The sequence below is a fragment of the Mesocricetus auratus genome, unplaced genomic scaffold (genome assembly GCF_017639785.1).
Source record: "Mesocricetus auratus isolate SY011 unplaced genomic scaffold, BCM_Maur_2.0 Super-Scaffold_100006, whole genome shotgun sequence".
Taxonomy (NCBI): Eukaryota; Metazoa; Chordata; class Mammalia; order Rodentia; family Cricetidae; genus Mesocricetus; species Mesocricetus auratus.
Window position 1 is genome coordinate 74,654,244 of NW_024429190.1, and position 20,559 is coordinate 74,674,802.

The 20,559-nt window shown below is 43.6% G+C and overlaps 1 protein-coding gene across 6 annotated transcripts in view; it reads right to left on the reverse strand.

Annotated features, from left to right (window-relative positions):
* Positions 1–17,317, reverse strand: part of Lin54 (lin-54 DREAM MuvB core complex component) — a 63,568-nt gene extending 46,251 nt beyond the window's left edge. For 2 of the 6 annotated variants that reach the window (XM_040747505.1, XM_040747503.1), the window contains exon 1: positions 17,193–17,317. Coding sequence is in view for 2 of the 6 variants with exons in the window: in XM_040747504.1 (XP_040603438.1) it covers positions 16,503–16,524 (22 nt within the window). In the remaining 4 variants the exon portion in view is untranslated. Of the gene's footprint in view, positions 1–15,042; positions 15,360–16,502; positions 16,944–17,192 lie in introns of those variants that run through there. The other 4 variants (XM_040747504.1, XM_040747502.1, XM_005076358.4 and 1 more) reach the window with 3 other exon arrangements.
* Positions 17,318–20,559: the final 3,242 nt, after the last annotated feature.

Here is a 20,559-nt window from a genome sequence, read left to right on the forward strand (position 1 = left end):
TCCATTTCTTTTGAATAAATATCTAGATATAGAATTGCTAGGTTTTTTTATTTTATTTTTTTATCTATATGTATATGAGTATTTGCCTACTTGTATGTAATTGCATCATGTTCATACAGTGCCTGTGAAGGCCAGAAGGCAATGTTGGAGATCGTTGTAAGCAACCTATGGGTGCTGGGAAGTGAATCCACACCCTCTGGAAAAGCAGTCAGTGACTCTTAACTACTGAGTCATCTCTCCAGACACAGAGGCAGGGGTGGGGGCTTGTTTTCTGAGACAGGAGAATGCAGTTCAGGTTACCTTCATTCTGAAGCCAAGGACAACCTTGAACTTCTAATCCTGTCTTCATCTCCTAAATTTTAAGATTACAGGTTTGTGACAGGTTTAAGATGTTGGTTTGTGCAGTGCTGGGCATCAAACCAGGGCCTCATGAAGCTAGGAAAGCACTCACGATAGTTATATTTAAAGTCTGTATTGTTTAAAAAGGTAGAGGGCTTTTTTGTTTGTTTGTTTTTGATAAAGGCTCGAATGTAGGCAAGGCTGGCCTTGAACTGCCTTTGTAGACAAGAATGGCCTCTGCCTCCCAACTACTGGGGTTCCAAGCACTGCCTCTCCACCTGGACTGACATGGCTTTAGGGATTAAATCCAGAGCAAGCACTGTGTCATCTGAGCTACTTCTTCTGCACCTGGGGTATAATAATTATGCAAGAAACTTGGCTATGTCATCATTTACATACCCACTAGCTTCCCAAATGCTGGCTTGAGGTATGGGCTAGCACATCAGGCCAACCACCATATATTTTTTGTTGTTGTTGTTGTTTTTAAGACAGAGTTTCTCTGTGTAGTCCTGGCCATCCTAGAATTTGCTCTATAAACCAGGCTGACCTCGAACTCAGAGATCCACCTGCTTCTGCCTCCCAAGTGCTGGGATCAAAGTCATACACCAACACACCCAGCCCTAACCTACGTATTTTTAAACAACATCCTGAGACTGTTCTATCTTCTTTTTAAAAATAGAACCAAGGAGCCGGGTGGTGGTGGTGCACGCCTTTAATCCCAACACTCAGGGGGCAAAGGCAGGTGGATCTCTGTGAGTTCGAGACTAGCATGGTCTACAAGAGCTAGCTCCAAGACAGCCTCCAAAGCCACAGAGAAACCCGGTCTCAGAAAACAAACAAACAAACAAACAAAAAATAGAACCAGGGATTGAACTTAGCAATTTGAACATGCTATACAAGAACTATTATCACAGAATTACATCTCCAGTCCCTTCTGCATGTTTTTCTAAAGTGTTGATTCCTATTCAATAGGTGAGAATTCAATAATTGGAAATCACCATGTTAAATGAGTGAGTCAATCAGAAAAACAAAGATATTTCTTGCAAATGAGAGATATTTCTTGCAAATAAGGAATCTAGGGTTTTTTTCTGTGTTTGCTTAGTGTATACTGTACCACTGACAACTACAATAATGATGACCATCTTTACACGTCCAAATTGTGTGTGTGTGTGTGTGTGTGTGTGTGTGTGTGTGTGTGTGTGTGTGTGTGTGTGTGTGTGTGTGTGTGTGTGTGTGTGTGTACTTGAGAGCCTGTTAGTAGCTGGGACATGATGGTACATGCCTGTAATTTCAGCAAGACTTAAGACCTTTTTGGGGGAAATCCTAGCTTTTAGGATTCTTATTGCTCTGAATGAGTTCTTTACATACGCTGGCAAATCATCAGTCACAGTAATTTGTAGCTGAAAGTACTTACAAGGGTTTGCAGATTCTGGGGAAAGAAGAGAAGTGAGGCATGGCATACAAACTAGGTACTGAACACAGCCAGAGCTATAAACATTCTTGAGTATTGAACACAGCTCCATGGATACTGACAGGTTTACAGGCATTCACAGCACAGGCTCACAAAATACCAACACCAATGACATGTTTCAGTGAAAATCCTAACCATGCACGTCAAAGGGCCCCACCCACAGCCACACAGGCTCTTCATTATCCCACTACAAATCGTGTCCATGCCCTGGCTGCTCTACCCCTACTGAATGAGGTAATCTGAGTGCCTGCATCCAGCAGAGCCATAAAAGTTGTTATTCAAAAGAAATGGAAAGACATGGCCATAAAACCTTGAACCTAATGTTTATAGCAGAGTTATCCACAAGTTTCAAACTGAGAAGGTTCAAATGCCCAGTATTAAGTGGATGGACATTGAAGTGGGAGATCTGTGTAGTAGAGTACTACTTAACAGTCAAAAGGAGAACTTGTATTGAGTGCAACAGTAGCTCAATCTCAGAATCCTGCTGTGAGGAAGGGCATAGTATACAATTCTCTGTATGTCCCAGGTGCACAGCACAGAAAGTCCCGACTTAACAGCAGTTCAGCTGTGATTTTCCCCTTCTCAACAATGTGTGGAACACATAGACACACAGGTATGGACGTTGGTCTTTCATAAGGACAGAGGCACCTCATCCCAACCCCTCTCACCCTTTTCCTTAAGATCAAGACACAGATGGAGCTAGTGCCTCCACATTTATAAGCAAAGGTTGGCATTCTTCCAATCCTAAAATCTCATTCTTGAGGCCCAACCAAACTCCTGCAATTTTCAACTAACAAAAAATCTCCATGTCCTCACTGCCAACCTGCCCAAGTCTCCACACTTTGAGGATTCCTTAACTCACATGGAGTTGAGTGTGTACAACTAAAGCGTCATCCTGTGGGCTTCCAATCCTCAGCTAAGGACACGGAATTGAGTGCACAGTGACTAAGTATCATCTAGTAGGCTTCCACTCCTCAGCTGAGCCTCTAATTATTACTTAACAGGTAAAACCCTCTCTGGAGGTCCAAGCTGCTCCTAACTCACAGATGACATCACTCACTACCAGACACATCCTTTTGCCTAGCCCACAAGGACCCATCTTTCCCTTCCTTTCTAGGAGTCACAGTCCAAACTGAGGTGGGAGATTTTTCTTTTTTAATAGACTACTTTCAAGCAAGGAAACAAAGTAACCAGCTACTGATTCAGAGGCAGAAAACACAAAGTCCTGAGTCTGAGACTAAGTTTATTTGCTTGTGTTAATAGTAACAGGAAAAGCATGAGAATCATGTAGGCCACTTCCTCTAGACCCCAAGTCCCACAGAGAAGACCAAGATACTGTCTAGGCCGACACCCAACATACAGGAAGCCAGCATCCCAACAGCTCGCAGGAGATAGTGTTTTTCTTAGACTGGACAATAAGCAAAGCTACCCTTCCCTACAACAAGGGATACTCTATCATCCAAGGCTATTCGCTATATAACCCCCTGTTGGTTTCAGTGGACACAACCCAGACTTATGTTCATGACAAGCTAATTAATGTTCTGCCTCTGAGCTACATTTCTAGCTCTATTTTATTTTGGACACGGTTTGATTACGCCGCTCAAGCTAACCTGAAAGTTGGGATCCTTCGGCCTAAGCCACCCAATAGCTAGGATCACAGGCATGCAGCACCATAAAAACGATCTTTTCAAACAAGAGCGGACACTGACAGTGATAGCACATCAGGAAGCAAAGGGAGTTCCTGGACAGCCAGGACTGTTACACAGAGAAACCTTGTCTCAAAAAATAATCAAATAACAGTCAAGCACTGGGCTGAGCCCCTGGAGTTCAGCTGAAAAGAGGGCGGAGGGATCATATGAACAAAGGGGGTCAGGATCATGATGGGGAAAACCACAGAGACAGCTGACCTGAGCTAGTGGGAGTTCATGGACTTGTGTGCTGGGAAACCTGTATGGAACCAAACTAGACCCTCTGAATGTGGATGACAGTTATGGGACTTGATCTGTTGAGGGCAGGGGTGCCGGGCAGTGGCACCAAGGACCTATACCAAGGTGATGAGCTGCGTTTTGGAACCCATTCCCGATGGTGGGATATCGTGCTGATACAGGGAGAAGGGTCTTCATCCTGCCTCAACTTGGTACACCACACTTTGTTGACACCCCAAAGAAGGCCTTACCCCTCTGAGGAGGGGATGGGAATGGTGGTGGGAAAAGGGGAGGGAGGATGAACTGGGGTTGGTACATAAAATAAAAAATAATTTTTTTAAATACAAAAAACAAATAATTTAAAAATAAAAAAAACAACAGCAGCTGCCAGTGACTTCCTTGCAGTTTGTCCAGTTTGTCGTCTCTCAACAGCGAGTCTATCTCAGCGTCCTTCTGCACACCAAGTGTGTACACCTGATACATACTGTTTACTAGTTCTAAGTACTCTGTGCTTTCAAGCTACTGAACATGGTTTTCCCCTGCTTTCCACATGTTTGTCCTTAATATAGAGATACAATTGTTTTCTGTATGCTGTCCATGTATCCTGCATTCCAAGACCACTTATTCACTGTAGTAGCTTTTCAATGTAATTACTTAAAATGTTCAATACTTGAATTCAAGTAACAACTATAACTCTTCCTTTCTAGTCTGCACATATGTTATTTCTTTTGCTGTAAAATATTTGCTGTAACATCACACAAAATGATGACTGCTTTCCAATCTCATTTGTTTTTCTGTGGGTTTCTCAGAGTTTCGTCATCAAGTTGAAAAAGTTAGCTTCCATTCTGCTTCCTGACTTTTTCTATTATTATTATATTTACTTGTGTGGCGGCGAGGAGAGTGCACAAGCACCCGGTGCAAGTGTGGAGATCAGAGGACAAAGCAGGGGAGTAGATTCTCTCCTCCCACCACGTGGACTGGATGAGGTTATTAGCTTGCAAAAGCACTATTATCTGCCAAGCTACCTTGCCTATCCATTAAAAACAAACTAACTAACTAACAAAACCCAGAGAAATGGTTCAGCAATTAAAAGCACTGGCTGCTCTTGCAGAAGACAGGGGGCTGGACTCCCAGCACCCATATGGAAGGTCACAACCATTTGTAAACTCTAGTTCCAGGGGATCCAATGCCCTCCCTCTTCTGGACTGAGGGCACTATACATATGCAGTACATGGACATCCACAAGATATCCGTATTTATGAAGTAAAGGTAATAAATCTATAAAAAATTTAAATGAAGTCAAGAATGGTGGTTCTTGTGCATAATCCAAGGACTTGGGAGGATGAGGCAGGGAGACTGTGAGTTCAGGGAAACCTGGGTAGAGGTTTAAATGTGCAATGTCCCCCACAGGCTCATGTATGAACAATGAATCCCCAGCTGTTGGGCTGTTTGGGGGAAGTTATAGAAACTTTTATAGGTACAGACTGGCTGGAGGAAGCACATCACTGAGAGGGCTCTGGGGGTTAACAACCTCATCTACTTCCTGTTTGCTCTCTGTACTTCCTGCACATGGAGGGAAATGTGTTCAACCAGCTTTCTGCTCCTATGCCATACCTTCCCTGTCACAATGGACTCTTGAAAGTTGCTCTTTGATCATGGTATCATTATCACAGCACAGAAAAGGAACTAGTACACCCATATCTACATCAAGATGAAGTCACAGAAGGATGAGGGATGGAAATAGAACTTACTGCCCTGGTATGTGTAAGACCCAATGTTTCAATTTCCAGAAACACATACACACACACACACACCTACCATATGCTTTTTCTACAACTATCCAAAAAAAATTAGTTGGGTTTCTACTTTAGCCTGCAAGCTAAACTGATTTTTACTACCAATCCAGTTTTACATTCTCAAACACCACTTCATTGTGTATCACATTTTGTATAAACTACTGACTTCTATTCTGCTAATATTCTGCTAAGCATTTTTGTCTATATTCATGATAGGTATTGGTTTGTAGTTTTCTTGCAGCAACTGCCTGGGAATAATGCTAGCCTGACAAAATTAAATGGAGCTTCAGGAAAAGTTTGCACACAATTGTCTGTTTGCTTCTTACGTGTTGCTTAGAATTCATCAGTGGAGACAACTAGCTTATAGGAAGCTTTCTTCTGTTTCGGTTCTAGAGACAAGCTGTTACATGCACACAGGCTGGATTCAAGAGATCCTATTTCAGTCTGTCAAGCATCTATAGAAAGGAACTACTGCACCTGGCACACAAAAAGGAGTTTTGTTAAACCTATAAATTTAATATCTTTGATAAACTCTTCATGTGTCACTTTGATATCTGACAGCTTGTGTCTTTGAAGGAATTTGTCTATTTCCTCTAACTTGTGAAATTTATTAGCACTATATAACTATATTTAGTTAGTTATATATAATATTCCTTCCCTTTAACATCTGTAGGCTCTGTAGAAATGTCCTCTCTTCATTCCTACCACTGGTATTTTGTTTTCTCTCCCCTTTTTCATGATCTTGTTGGAGATTTCAATTGTCATTTTTAACCTAGTTAATTTCTATCTTAATGCTTACCTTCTTCCCTCTGGGTGCTTTGGGTGTAATATGATCTCCTTTTTCCAGAATCTTAAAATGGCAACAAGGGGAAAGGCTTAGTAAACCCAGCAGGGAGGCCCACATGTTATTCTACATCATTCACATCCTAAGGGTATTTCTGTTATTCCTTGTTACATTTCTAGATGGTTGGGAGAGAAAATGTATAAGCAATTTTATTTATGCCTGCAAAATTTTAAATGTTTGCTATCTGTCTTACTCCAGAAAAACATAATTTTTCAAGCTGTGGTTCAGATCACTGAAACAGTTTTGCTTTGTTTCTTCCCCAAAGTGGCAAGAAAACATTACTAAAAACCAAAGGGATGGTGCAGCCCAGACATACTGAAGGCCACACTGGCTCCCAGAGTCACAGTTCTCAAGGGCAGGATGATTAATCTTCAAGCCTCCTATACCTACAATAAGGCATTAAGACATAAAAAACAAACCAATGCTACTTTAAATGCATTCCATTAAGGTCAATTCTTTTATCCTTTATTCACTTCAAAATATTTTCTAATAGTCCTTGTGATTTCATCTTTGACACACAGATAACAGATAGCATTTAATATCTAATCATTTGGAGATTTTCTGTGTATCTTATATCAATGTCTAGCTTAACTCTCCTATTGTCTAAAGACAGAAACTCTAGCATCTCCATAATTTGAAATAAGAGACTTGTGAGTCAGTTATGATCTATCTTGGTGAATGTTTCACCTTGTGCATTTGAACACATATTCCATAGACTGAAGATAGTGTTCCAAAATGTTAGGTCAAGTTGATTTTGAATATTATTTGCATAGTCCATATCCTTACTCATGTTTAGTCATGAGAGACTGCTGAGTCTCAGGCCACCCAGGGTTGTATGTATTGCAAGGAAAAAAGAAAGGCAACTTATTGAATAAAAAAAACAAATAAAACCAACTGTTCTATAGTTTAATACTCACTGAAAGTATTAAAGTTCCTAAATACAATTGTAGTCCAGTCCTTCACAGCTCTGCTATTAAAAACCTAAGTCCATGTTCATCCTGTTAAGAGACCCAGGACTGCACAGAATGGCGGTGCATGCTAGAAATTCCAACCCTTGGGAGCAAGAAGGTTTTTATTTTGAGACAATTCCAAAGCCAGTCTGAGTCACACAGCAAGACGATTCAGAGTGAGATAAGTAGAGGAGAAAGAAGGAAAAGAGGGAGGGAAGAGAAGGGCAAAACAAGACAAAGACCCTCATGCAACACTTAGTTATAGGACAGAGCCTGTGTATGTCTTTTTGAACTGAGAGTTCAAACTCCTAATAAGAAACAGTCTAACTGATTTGGCCAGTCTGTAAGTAATGTGAACTGTGCAAAGTTCTAGAGCCATTCACAAGGCTATAGAGTGCTTTCTATCCTTATATACTTCAATTAGGGTCACACTTGGCGCATGCTAACCTTCACTAAAATAAATCCCCAAATCTTGTGAGCACAGCAGGAAATCAGTTTGGCCCTTTAGTTATGTGATTCATCGCCCTAATTTTATCCCTTAGGAATGGAAGCTATGTGCTAACATATGTCTTCATCACTGCTGAAGTCTATTCCAAGGAAAGAGGATCTTCACAGGCCAAGGAGGTTAAGGAGCTTCAGTCTGCTCACCTGCACAAGAGTTACTACCAGTCAGTGTATAGAGGGAAAGAAAACAGAGCATAGGGCTGGAGAGATGGCTCAGAGGTTAAGAGCACTGACTGCTCTTCCAGAGGTCATGAGTTCAATACCCAGCAACCACATGGTGGGTCACAATCTGTAATGAGATCTGGTGCCCTCTTCTGATGTGTACATGGAGGCAGGGTGTTGTATTCGTAATAAATAAATAAATCTTAAAAAAAAAAAACAGAGCATAAAATGCAATTCCACACCTCCATCAGCTTCACAGTTCATAGCATGAATGATCTTAGCATCTAAAGGCAAAAATACACACCTGGGGGTCAATCAATGTTTTACTTCCTCACAGTTGAAAATGACTGAGTCACTCAATTCAAAAAGTCTAATGATTTCTAACTATGTCGCAATGCCCTTTGTTAAATAAGCCTTCATTGCCACCAGGCATACATCCTACACCCTCATTTCGTCGTAGCAGCTACTGACATCAGAAAGTTCTTGTCTATTAGTCCATAACTTGATTACCCTCCTATTTCTTTAGAATGTGAGTCACAGGGGGAAATGGACCTGTTGGCTTTCCTCACCAAAATTCCCTCCCATCCTAGGGCCTAACAGAGCTGGCAAACAATAGCCTCTTGGTAGAAACTTGAAGAATGGAGAAGTGGTATCATAAAAAATTCTACCATTAGGCTGGGCGGTGGTGGCACACGCCTTTAATCCCAGCACTCAGGAGGCAGAGGCAGCCAGATCTCTGAGTTCGAGACCAGCCTGGTCTACAAGAACGAATTCCAGGATAGCCTCCAAGGCCACAGAGAAACCCTGTCTTGAAAAACCAACTGTCTATGTCAGGTGGGTTTATATAATACTCTGGGACTTTATAGCACTTTAAATAAGAAATCCATGTGTTAAACAAGTTGAGAAACTATTTTCAAGTAAACTTTTCAACAATATCCTCTGAAAATACTTTCTATCTAAAAACTCACTAAGTATCCTTAATTTTTTTTTCTTCTTGGTTTTTCAGTGCTGGGATTAAAGGCGTGTTCCACAACCACCTGACCTGGCAGTATCCTTAACTTTTAACTAACAGTTTTAGCAGTAGTTTAACTAATGGGTACTTATTGCTTTCTGACTTTGAGAAAGTTTGGGAAATTAATCCCCGAAGAACATAAAACTCAACAGACAAAAAGAACAACTCTAGCTGTCCCCGGGGAGAGGTAACCTCATCTCAGATTATACTGACAGACAGTAAAGGGCCACTACAATAAAAAGTCCATAGCAGAGGTAAACAGATTGGATTTAGCATGGTGACAATGAAAAAAAGTAAATTGTATCTAAAATTTTTAAATAATATAGGTGGAAATAAAAAGCTACATTTTTACAATTTTAAATAATTTAAACAGATTGGATTTAGCATGGTGACAATGAAAAAAAGTAAATTGTATCTAAAATTTTTAAATAATATAGGTGGAAATAAAAAGCTACATTTTTACAATTTTAAGTAATTTATTACAGAGGGTTACTACAGAAGAAACACACCAGAATGCTGAGGCAGGAGTATCCTGAGTTCAACACCAGCATGGGTTATGCAGAAGACCTTATCTCAAACAGCAAACTATTAATTAGGATTTCACATAGAAGACCTATTTTCCAATCTTGACTTTACTTGATGCTTATCATGTTGTCTTAGGGTTTCTATTGCTGTGACAAAACACCATGACCATAAAGCAAGTGGGGGAGGAAAGAGTTAACTTGGCTTACACTTCCACATCAATGTTCATCACTGAAGGAAGTCAGGTCAGGAATTCAAACAGGACAGAAACCTAGAGGCAGGAGCTGATGCAGAGGCCATGGGGGGGCGTTGCTGCTTACTGGCTTGCTCTGCCTGCTTTCTTATGGAATCCAGGACCACCAGCTGAGGGATGGCACCACCCACCATGGGCTGGGTGCTCCCTCATTGGTCACTAAGTGAGAAACTGCCTCATAGCTGGATGTCATGGAGGCATTTCCTCAGCTGAGGCTCCTTCCTCTGATGACTCTAGCTCGTGTCAGGCTGACACACAACCAGCCAGTACACATGGACTCTCACACTCGCTCACAAGGTCACTATGAAGCAGGGTGCACTGTAACTCCCCGTTCCTTTCTTGCTTCTCTAAACAGGCTCTCCCTTTAAGCTCTGCGTTTATGCATCTAACATTCCATCAAAGCTTGCCTCTGCTTCCAGACTGCTGACACCATGTGAGAGCCAGCCTCATCCCTGCTCCTGCTGGCCCCTTCTCTCACCATGGGGAACTCTGGTGGACGATGCTGTGAGGATGTGAGCAGCTGCTTCAGAGCCCAACCACCTTAACCTCCCTGCAATGACAGGCTGGAGCCTGGAACTGTGAGTTACAATTCATGGTTTCTTCAGATATCCTATCACAGCAACCAGAACCAAAACTAAGACAGATGCTAGCCCAAGCCTCTTGGATTCCCATATTCATATCCTGACTGACACCCCGTAAGGTCATCACTGTGTGTCCTAAATAAATAAAAGGGAAAACAACACTGGTCAATATTCTCCACATAATTTTTCTTCAATTTTTCTTAAATTATTTTAGATAGGGTCTCACTGTGTAGCCCCTGGCTGGTCTACAGCTTATTATATAGACCAAATCAGTGTCAGACTCACAGAAATACACTTGTCTTTGTCTCTAGGTGCTGATTTTAAAGGTGAGTGCCACCACACTCAGGTAAATACCATCTCCTTTAAATTCTATTCATTTCTTTAGCCATTCATTGCGTATCTTTTCTCATTTTCCTCTTTATTTGCATGTTTTTCTTCTCTAGCCCCTTGATTTTCTATATTTCTCAACAAAGCATGCCAAAATGTGATGTTAAAAGAAAAAGGCTTAAGCTCTTTTAATCTGGGGCTGGAGATGTGGCTCAGCCGGCTGGTGAAGGTGCTCGCTGCCATGCCTGATGACCTGAGTTTGATCCATGGGTCCACATGGTGGAAAGAGAACCAACCCTGTAAAGTCGTCCTCTGATGTCCACATGTGGGTTGTGGCATGTGACCGCTCACACACAAAACAGTAAATTAATTTTAAAAAATAGATCTTTTGCCAGGCGTTGGTGGCGCACGCCTTTAATCCCAGCACTCCGGAGGCAGAGGCAGGCGGATCTCTGTGAGTTCTAGACCAGCTTGGTGGTCTACAAGAGCTAGTTCCAGGACAGCCTCCAAAGCCGCAGAGAAACCCTGTCTCAAAAAACCACCAAAAAAAAAAAAAATAGATCTTTCAATCTTTGACATACTTTCATAAAAATACTAACCTGCATATAACATGCAGATCATGCATGAATTACTCTATCCCTTTGCCATCAACAGTATCCAAAGCTTGTCTCTTCTCATCTATAGTACATCTTACATAAACATTATTGGATTTGTGTCCCTAGATGTATTTGTGAGACTGCCATTATTTTACACAAAAGATGGACACAGCTCCAAGCCTACTGCAGTAAGGCCCTTTAGCCTATAGTTTCAGTTTTACTGCCAATGATTCTTACACTGAAAGCCCTCTGGGGCAATCATATTTAAGTTAGTTTTCCCATCCATAGCATAGCACAGGACTCACAGATAGCCCCCAATACAGGCTGACTATTCCTTATCCAAAATGCTTGGAACCAGAAGTGTTTCAAATTCTCAAGTCTCACAATGGGGGGTTATACATATAGCTTTTCTTTCTAATGCTATCCTACATCAACATCCAAAATGCTCTAAAACCTAGATAACGATGGAACTTTAAAGTGGGTGTGATACCAAACATCTGTTATCCTAGCACTGGGAAAACTGAGGCAATAAGAATCTCCAATTCCAGCCGGGCGGTGGTGGCGCACGCCTTTAATCCCAGCACTCGGGAGGCAGAGGCAGGCGGATCTGTGAGTTCCAGGACAGCCTCCAAAGCCACAGAGAAACCTTGTCTCAAAAAACTAAAAAAAAAAAAAAAAAAAAAAAAAAAAAAGAATCTCCAATTCCAGACTGGCTTGAGCCACAGTGAAACCCTGCCTCAAAAAACAAAACAAAACAAGCAAACATATGTATTGTTCATCTCCAAACAAAACAGACACCTGAGGCAAATTCTTCTTTCAGTCATTCTAATACACTTAAGTTACTAACAGGCAGTTTTCCTTACTAAAACGATCTAAAACCTGAGCTTTACTGCTGGGCAGTGGTGGTACATGCCTTAATTCCAGCACTCTGGAGAGAGGCAGATGAACCTCTGTGAGTTCGAGGCGGGTTTAGTAGTTCCTGATCAGCCAGGCTACACAGAGAAACCCTGTCTAAAAAAAATAACAAAACAAAAAACCAACACACACTGAGCTTTAAAAGGTAATTACCCTCTGGTCTACAAAGAGAGTTCCAGGATAGCCAGGGCTGTTATATAGAGGAACTGTCTCAAAACAACAACAACAACAACAAAAAAGAAAATACACACATACAAATACCTGTAATTATATAGACTTAGTGGGTTGTACTTCTGTATTTAGGAACACACACACACACACACACACACAACACCTATGTAACAACAATTAATGAAAAAAGGAGGCCATGAATTTGAAAAAGAGCAAGAAGGAGTATATTGGAGGTTTTGGAGGGAGGAAAAAAAAGAAGGGAAATGCTGTAATTATAATTTTAAAAAAATTAAAGGTAATCACAGGTGAGTATAATGGCATATGTTTTTAATTCTAGCAGTCAGAAGCAGGTGAACCTCTGTGAGTTCAAGGCCAGCCTGATCTACATAGTGAGTTCCAGGACAGCCAGGGCTATATAGAGAAACCCTGCCTCAAAAACAGGTAGGAAAAAAAAAGCAGTTTAAAGGTATCACAAACCAGGCATGGTGGCTCATACCTATAATCCCAGCACTAGGGAGCCACAAGGATCGTTCTGAGTTAGAAGCCAGGCCAGCCTAGCTACAGAAAAAGACTATCTAAAAGTGGGAAGAGGGGATAATCACTAAGAATCAACAAAAAGACAACAGAGTTGGTAGTTAAAATTAGCCTGAGCATGGGCTCAGCAGTCAAGGGCAGTAGCTGCTCTTCCAAGGGACCCACTCCCATATGGCAACAACCCACAACCATCTGCATCCCCAGCTCCAGAGCATTCAAGGCCTGTGGACACTGTGTGCAGCCAGAACACACACACACACACACACACACACACAGAGAGAGAGAGAGAGAGAGAGAGAGAGAGAGAGAGAGAGAGAGACAGCAAGACCCCATCACAAAACAGAAAACCAAAGACAAAGCATTTTAAGTTTTAAAAATTCTTACTCTAAGTATTCTAGTTAATGTGGAACAAAAATTTCAGCATAATTAAAATTTAAATATTTTGAAGAACTAAATTCCTACTGAACAATGAAAGATAAAATTATGTGTGCATATATATGTGATGTTTTCTTCTTTTTATGTATGTGTATATATGCCACATATGTGTAGGTTCTCAAGGAGACCAGAAGAGGGCACTAGATTTCCTGGAGCTGGAGTTAAAAGGAGTTGTGAGGCTGTGGCACATGGGTGCTGGGAACTCTGGATGGGCACACTCTTAATGGATGAGCTATCTCTTCAGCCACAATCGTATTGTTTTTTCATGTATTTATTTGTGGGGAGCATCCTTGCCATGAGGAAGCCAGAGAACAACTTGTGACAGTGGTGTTCCCCTATCACATGTACAGCCCAGGGGACTGGACACCGGTTCAGGACTCTGGCATGGCCAGTGCCCTTTCCTGTTTGTTGAGCCATCTGGTTGGCCCCTCAAATTACATTTTTAATGAACAGCAATCATTGAATCTTCTAAATACCTTTCAGATATTTACTGTAAAACATTCTTTGGCTTCTCATTCTTGTAGTGAGTAAAAGCCAAAGTCCAAACTATACACACACATTCAGACAAAATACTTGCCCTGTATATACACAATATACCATATGCCAACATATAAAGCACTCTCATATTACTTTGTAGACAATCTGAGAAAATCTGTTGATACTTATAAATATTACTAGTAGGAATTTCTTAAATATTAACCTGTTTACTCTCATAATTCAAGGTCACTGATCCAACCTACCACTTACGTTGAAGAAAAAAGAAGGACCCCAAACCATTGCTTAAAATTTTGTATAACATGTAACCTTTTCGGTATCACTCCTGTTTTGTGCAAGGAGACTTCCTAAGAACCCTGCAGCACAGCCTAAGTCAGCAAGGACCATCAGGTGACAAAAGTAAGCCAGGGCCATTATAAGGTCAATCAAGCCTTATGACCAAGATAAGAGTGCTCTGGCTACCTGAACAAAGACTCTGCATTCGCACTGTAACAGGTTTCAATATCTTTATCAGTTCAGTGTGCTCAAAGCTTGCATCCAGCCATCATACCTCTGAAGGTAAACTCACAAGCAGAATAGCGCTCCCAACGGAATTTCACTTAGTATACAGCCTATTATAAAATCTTCCATAACTTCGCTCTCTGAATTCATCAAATCAGATGGGGACAGAGGAAAAAAATCCCTTTAAAACTGGGAAGAAAATATGATTTACAGTATCAATTGTTATTTGCCAAGTGGCAGGTTCAAAGGTGCCTCCCCAAGGATGACAGTGCCATATAAAATTTTTTTGATTGCTACAACACTGGTCCATGTGTTCAAAAATAGGTGATGATCCACACCCCAACAAGTTAGACTATGCTCTGCCACCAACGTTAAATGTGGAAGAAAATGCCAATGCTCTGCCTCTCCAAAGAAACACAACTCCCTAAACTGCTGACCACCACCAGCCAACCCCCACTGGGTGGGTATTTTAAGTATTCTATCAGGAAATCATGATAAGTACTAGCGGTTCTTCTAGGCCTCAGCAGCAGCCTTAGGTGTAAGCGAACTCAAGCCTTGATACTCAAAAAAATAATGTTGATGTCATTATGAGGCTACTGATTCTTTGCACTCCGGACAAGTCATTCTTAATCCGCAACGCATTTCCTCCCCCAGCTCCCAAATAAAGAGCTCTGTAGACTGAGAGCCCCCGGGTACCCCCCTTCTCTACCTCCTGAGGCTGCCGCTTTCTCCACCCTCCGGCTCCGAGGAGCGGGCTCCAGAAGGTCCCAGGCAATTCCGAGCCCGGGCAGTGCTTGTTTTGCCTGTGCACGGTAGCTCTGTCCAGCTGCTTCCTTTCCCAGTTTGCCCGAAATGGAGCATTACAGGGTACCCGTGGAGCCAGGAGGGAGCCGGGGAAGCGATGTCGCCGCGGCCGCCGCCTCTGGTATGTCAGGGGCCGGGATTGTATTTCGAAAGATCCGCCATTTTCACCTCGTCATCACCATCACAGCTCAGCAGCTTCCCCCGACAGCCGAGCCCCGGCCGCCGCCGCCGCCGCTGCCAGTCACCTCCCCCTTCCTCTTGCTCCCGCCCCAGCCCGCCCTCCCGAGCAGCACACACCCACATATCCGGGGAAACCTCCCGCCCGCCCCGCCAACCTTCAAACGCACACCGGAGGTTCTAGCGCTCGCCGGCGAGCCGTGCCAGCCCTACCACCCCAGGACAAGACACCCGCGGGATTCCTAGCTAGTAGGGCAAGCCACACGGAAGCTGACACAAGAACAGTAAAGACACCGAACTCTTTCATTTCCAGAAAAACACTTGAGATGGTAGGCAGTGTTTCGTATACATTTCAGAGACATTGGACACCTTCAACGTCACTCACCAACTTTGGCATTCTACTCCACCCACAGAACTACTTTGACAGCATAGCTATTTCCGTATACATGCCTGATTCTCGGGCACCCCTTAATTACAGGCGCTGATCCTACAGTGTTTTTTTGGTTGTAGTTTTTTTTTTTTTTAAGAATAAAGTTCTGAACTATTTTCCTCTCCACTTAACGCTGGTCATTTCTGTTCATGAACACCATTACGTCAACTTGTCGTTGGTTTAACTTGCACAAGTTCCACTAGATTCAACGTGTATTGATTTAAAGTGATTGACTCCAACTGTGGCGGCATGAACGAAACGTGAACTTTTAACATATAGAAGACACACAGCTCTTCGCTAGAATCCCTTGCCAAATGGTTTTAGCATCTAAGTTTCAAATTAAAAACCGTCTGCTGCTGATACACTTGTTCGATGCAGTGAAAATAAACAGCTTGCTTGAGAACAAGATTCCGGAATTACCTATCCACCCCTTCCAGTTCCTCTCATCGTTTAGTTTAATAAGTAGCCAAAAGAGGATACAAGTAATGCTTAATTAATCATCTAAGGAACAAGAACACATAAGCTGCAAGGCTTCTCAATGGGACCAGCATTCTCCAAAAATCAGCGAGTTAAATTCAGAAAGCCTTAATAATTGCCAGTTAAAAAGCTGTATTCTTTATCATTCACCTTCAATACACGCTTTAAAAGACCAATTTGAAGAGAGCAAACTGAGGCTCGGGGCTGTGAACGAGGCTATTCAAACTGTCTTAAGTTTACCTAAGAATAAGGTAGAAGCAGAAGCCATTCCGTTCCCCTACCTTGTGTGAATGACAACTCCATATAAAAGTCAGCAGGTTCGGGCTTAATCAAGTGCTGTCCCACCCACTGCCAGCGCGTTTCTATATTCAGCCCGCTAGAGGCTGAGCGTGTGAGTAAGGGGATCCCAGCTCCATCATCTTTCAACTTTATTCCCCCACCAACAGCCGGGTCCACCGGCACTCGGATGGTTGTTTACCGTTGCTTGGCCAGGCTGAGTCCCAGCCCGCTCCCTTCCCCCGTGCACCGCGGGGACATTATGACATTTGGCTGGTGGGCTTCGCGAGGGAAACGGACACACACCCAGAGGAGTCCTTACAAAGGGGCGCAGGAAGAACGCGGCGGCGGGCAGCGGCGAAAGGAGGCGCTGGTACGAAATGACACAGCAGCAAAACCGGTTCCCAGAAGCTCGGGGCCGCCGGCAGCTTCCCGGGCCGCGCCGAGAGCCTGTCAACAGCCGCCGGGCTCTTCCTCCCGAGCGCCGAGCGGGCGGCGCCGACCCCGCCGAGTGACAGCCGCGCTCTCGGGCGCCAGCGGCTCGTGGCCGCGCCCCGACGACCCTCCGCCCGCCACGGCCCACCGGCCCAGCTGCCCGGGAGCCGGCCGGCCGGCGCGCTCCGGCCGCGCGAGCGCCCCGCGGGCCCGGCGCCGGTCCCCGCCGCTCAGCCCGGGTCTCCGGGGCTGACACTCACCCGAGCCGGCGGCGCCGCCGCCTCCTTCTCGCGCCGCGCTCTCGGGGCTCCCAGCAGCCGCGGCGGCGGCGGCGCCTCCGAAACACAGACCCGGGTTTGTTCAAAATCACGCGCCCAGCGCCATTCCACCACCGCATCCCATAATACGCCGGGCGCCCCGCCCCTGCGCCGCCCGCCACTGCGCCGCCCCGCCCCCGGCGGCGGCCTAGCACCGCCCCTTCCGCGCACCGCACCGCCCCCCTGGCAACCCGAGGCGCGTCTCTGCGCAAGGCTGGGGGGAAGCTCTCTCAGGCTCCCACGTGACTCCCCCTGGGGCCTCTGTCAAAGGGAAGGCGGGGAACACCGGCCAAGACCACAGTAGGTGCGGTTTCCAGCTCGCCCACGCTTGGTGATGCGCTTGAGTGACTTTCTTCTGGGTTTTGCAAGGGGCGCCAAAAAGGCTCCTGAGGAGCCCCCAGAGTTAAACTTACTTTTAAAGGGAGTTTTTTGGTATTTTGTTTTGCAGCACAGTACACACCTTATACTAATACAGTGTGGATTCTTTGTATTCAGTCGTTGTGGGATATAGTTGAAGATGTGTTGCATTCATTTACGCTGCGGGATGTTTGTTTAACGGTGCAAAGATGGGTTTCAGTCTTTTGTGTTGCATTTGTTTAACACTGTAAAGCTGTGTTACTTCGCCTGTCTAAAACACACCATTGGTCTGATAAAGCGCTGAATGGCCAATAGCTAGGCAGGAAAGAGGAATAGGCGGGGCTGCCAGGCAGAGAGAATAAAAGAGAGGGAGGGAGATAGAGGAGGGAAGAAAAGGAGGAGAGGAGGACCCCAGGGGCCAGCCACCCAGCCATCTAAGGAGTAAGAAGTAAAGAAAGACATATAGAATAGAGAAAGGTAAAAGCCCAGAGGCCAAATACAGTTAAAGAGAAACGGGGTAAGTTACGTTAGATGGTTAGAAACAAGACAAGCTTAGGCCGGGCGTTTATAAGTAAGAATAAGTGTCTGTGTATTTATTTGGGAGCTGGGTGGCGGGACCCCAATGAGCAAAGAGTTAAAAAAAAATACAAATCATCTTTTCCTTTGTTTCGTGGAATATTTAAATGAATCCACGAAATAAAAAAGGCCTTGAGAGTATTCTGTAAGCTACTTTGCCAGACAAGAACTACACAGATGAACCAACGGAAAACCAAGTGTGTAAATGTACAACTGTGAGGTACATTGCTAAAGGACTAGGGAAGCCACACAGGTACCTGAGACCAGCCGGAGGAGGTGAGAGTTATGCTGACGCTACCACTTTACAATCAAGTATTCCTGATTTTTTTTTTTTTTTTGGTTTTTCGAGACAGGGTTTCTCTGTGGCTTTGGAGGCTGTCCTGGAACTCGCTCTGTAGACCAGGCTGGCCTCGAACTCACAGAGATCCACCTGCCTCTGCCTCCGGAGTGCTGGGATTAAAGGCGTGCGCCACCAACGCCCGGCTAGTATTCCTGATTTTTAATTCTGCTCCCTCCACTAATTCCTATATGTTTGTTTTTCCATCTGCAACATGAAAACAACTTTCCAAGATTGAGCCAGCTAAATAAAAGCAAGAGGTGTCGAGCAGCTACAAGATGTTGGTCTGAGATGTAAGGCTATCACCACACTTTAGCAAGCCCAGTGGCATGAAATTAGCACAGTGAGAGTGTTGGACAATATACATGGGTTTTACTGGGGATCAGTGTTGTGAACTTAGTTCATGAGAAACTTTGAGAACTAGCCAGAAATCCTGGTCGCATTACTAGTGGTACTGTGGGACATCTCTGGAAGAAGAGGGCAGAGATGGAGTTCCCAAATTTGGCTTGGTTTAAAGAGATAATCCCCACCACCACCCCAATCACATACACCGGTCCTGATAGAAAAGTTCTGAGTTTCTTCTACCAGGCTAGCACAATTCTGATACCACTACTATAAAGCAGCACCTAAAGATTAAGGAAAATATTTCTGGGTTTACTGTGACTTTGTTGCAAAGACTAAAGTGACTATTACAATTTTATCAATGTTAGCAATCTAGTAGACAAAAGAGCTCACACCATGACAAAGGATTTAGTCTATGTGGAGAATGATAGCCTTCCATTAATCAGTATCCTGGTGTAATTTATTAAAGGGGAAAAACATGTTATCTGGGGATGCATCATATAACACTCAACAACTATGCTGAATATTACAGTTCTTAGAAGGAGATGGAGATGTCTCCATGGTACCTATCTTGCACAGGACCCAAGTTCAGCTCCCATCATCCATATCAGGTGGCTCATAACTGCCTGTAACTCTAGGTCGAGGGGTCCAGCATCCTCTCCTAGCCTCCAAGGGCACCCATTCTCGTGTGTACAACCACAAATACACAGATACACACATAATTTAAAAGGAGAATGTTAATAATAAATGAAATTCATATATGACCAAGAATTAAATATAGCTTTTAGCTGGGACAGGTGGCACATACCCATATCCTAGCTTCTTGGAGGCAAGAACATTGACAGTTTGAACCCAGCACTCAGCCTGGATTAATTAAATTAGTGAGACACCACACACACACACAGTGTTTCCTTCTGTGGATTAAAACTACACTTAAAAGCAGCAACATCATGTATTGCAACAAAATGGCAGCAGCATCACCATTATGACAAGAGTACCTTTATCAAGAATTTAATTAAGCCTGGCCTGGTGACACACTTTAATGCCAGAACTCTTGGAGGCAGAAGCAGGCAGATCTCTGTGAGTCTAAAGCCAACCTAGACAACCAGAGGTACATGGTGAGACTCTGTCTCAAACAACAACAAAAAGTACTTGGTAATTATGTAAATAGGTAGGGCTGGAGAAATGGCTCAACGTGGGTGGGGGAATGCGGGATGCTTACTACCAAGCATGGCAACCTAAGCTCTTCCCCTAGAGTCCAACAGTTGTCCTCAGAAATATACACGTTTTGTGGCATACATGTGCCACCCCCACAAATGAATTGATGTAAACTTTAAAATTTAGAGATAAGAGCCGGGCGGTGGTGGCGCACGCCTTTAATCCCAGCACTCCGGAGGCAGAGGCAGGCGGATCTCTGTGAGTTCTAGGCCAGCCTGGTCTACAAGAGCTAGTTCCAGGACAGCCTCCAAAGCCATAGAGAAACCCTGTCTCGAAAAACCAAAAAAAAAATGTAGAGATAAAACAGCTGTTATTTAATAGTTTCCATAGTGACTAAGCTAAACAAATTAAGTAATAAATATTGTAGATACTTTCCCTCCTCTAAGTATTGGCCATTCAGCTTTTTATTAGACCGTTCAGGTGCCTTAGGCAGACACAGTAACACATCTTTACATAGTTAAACAAATATTATGCAACACA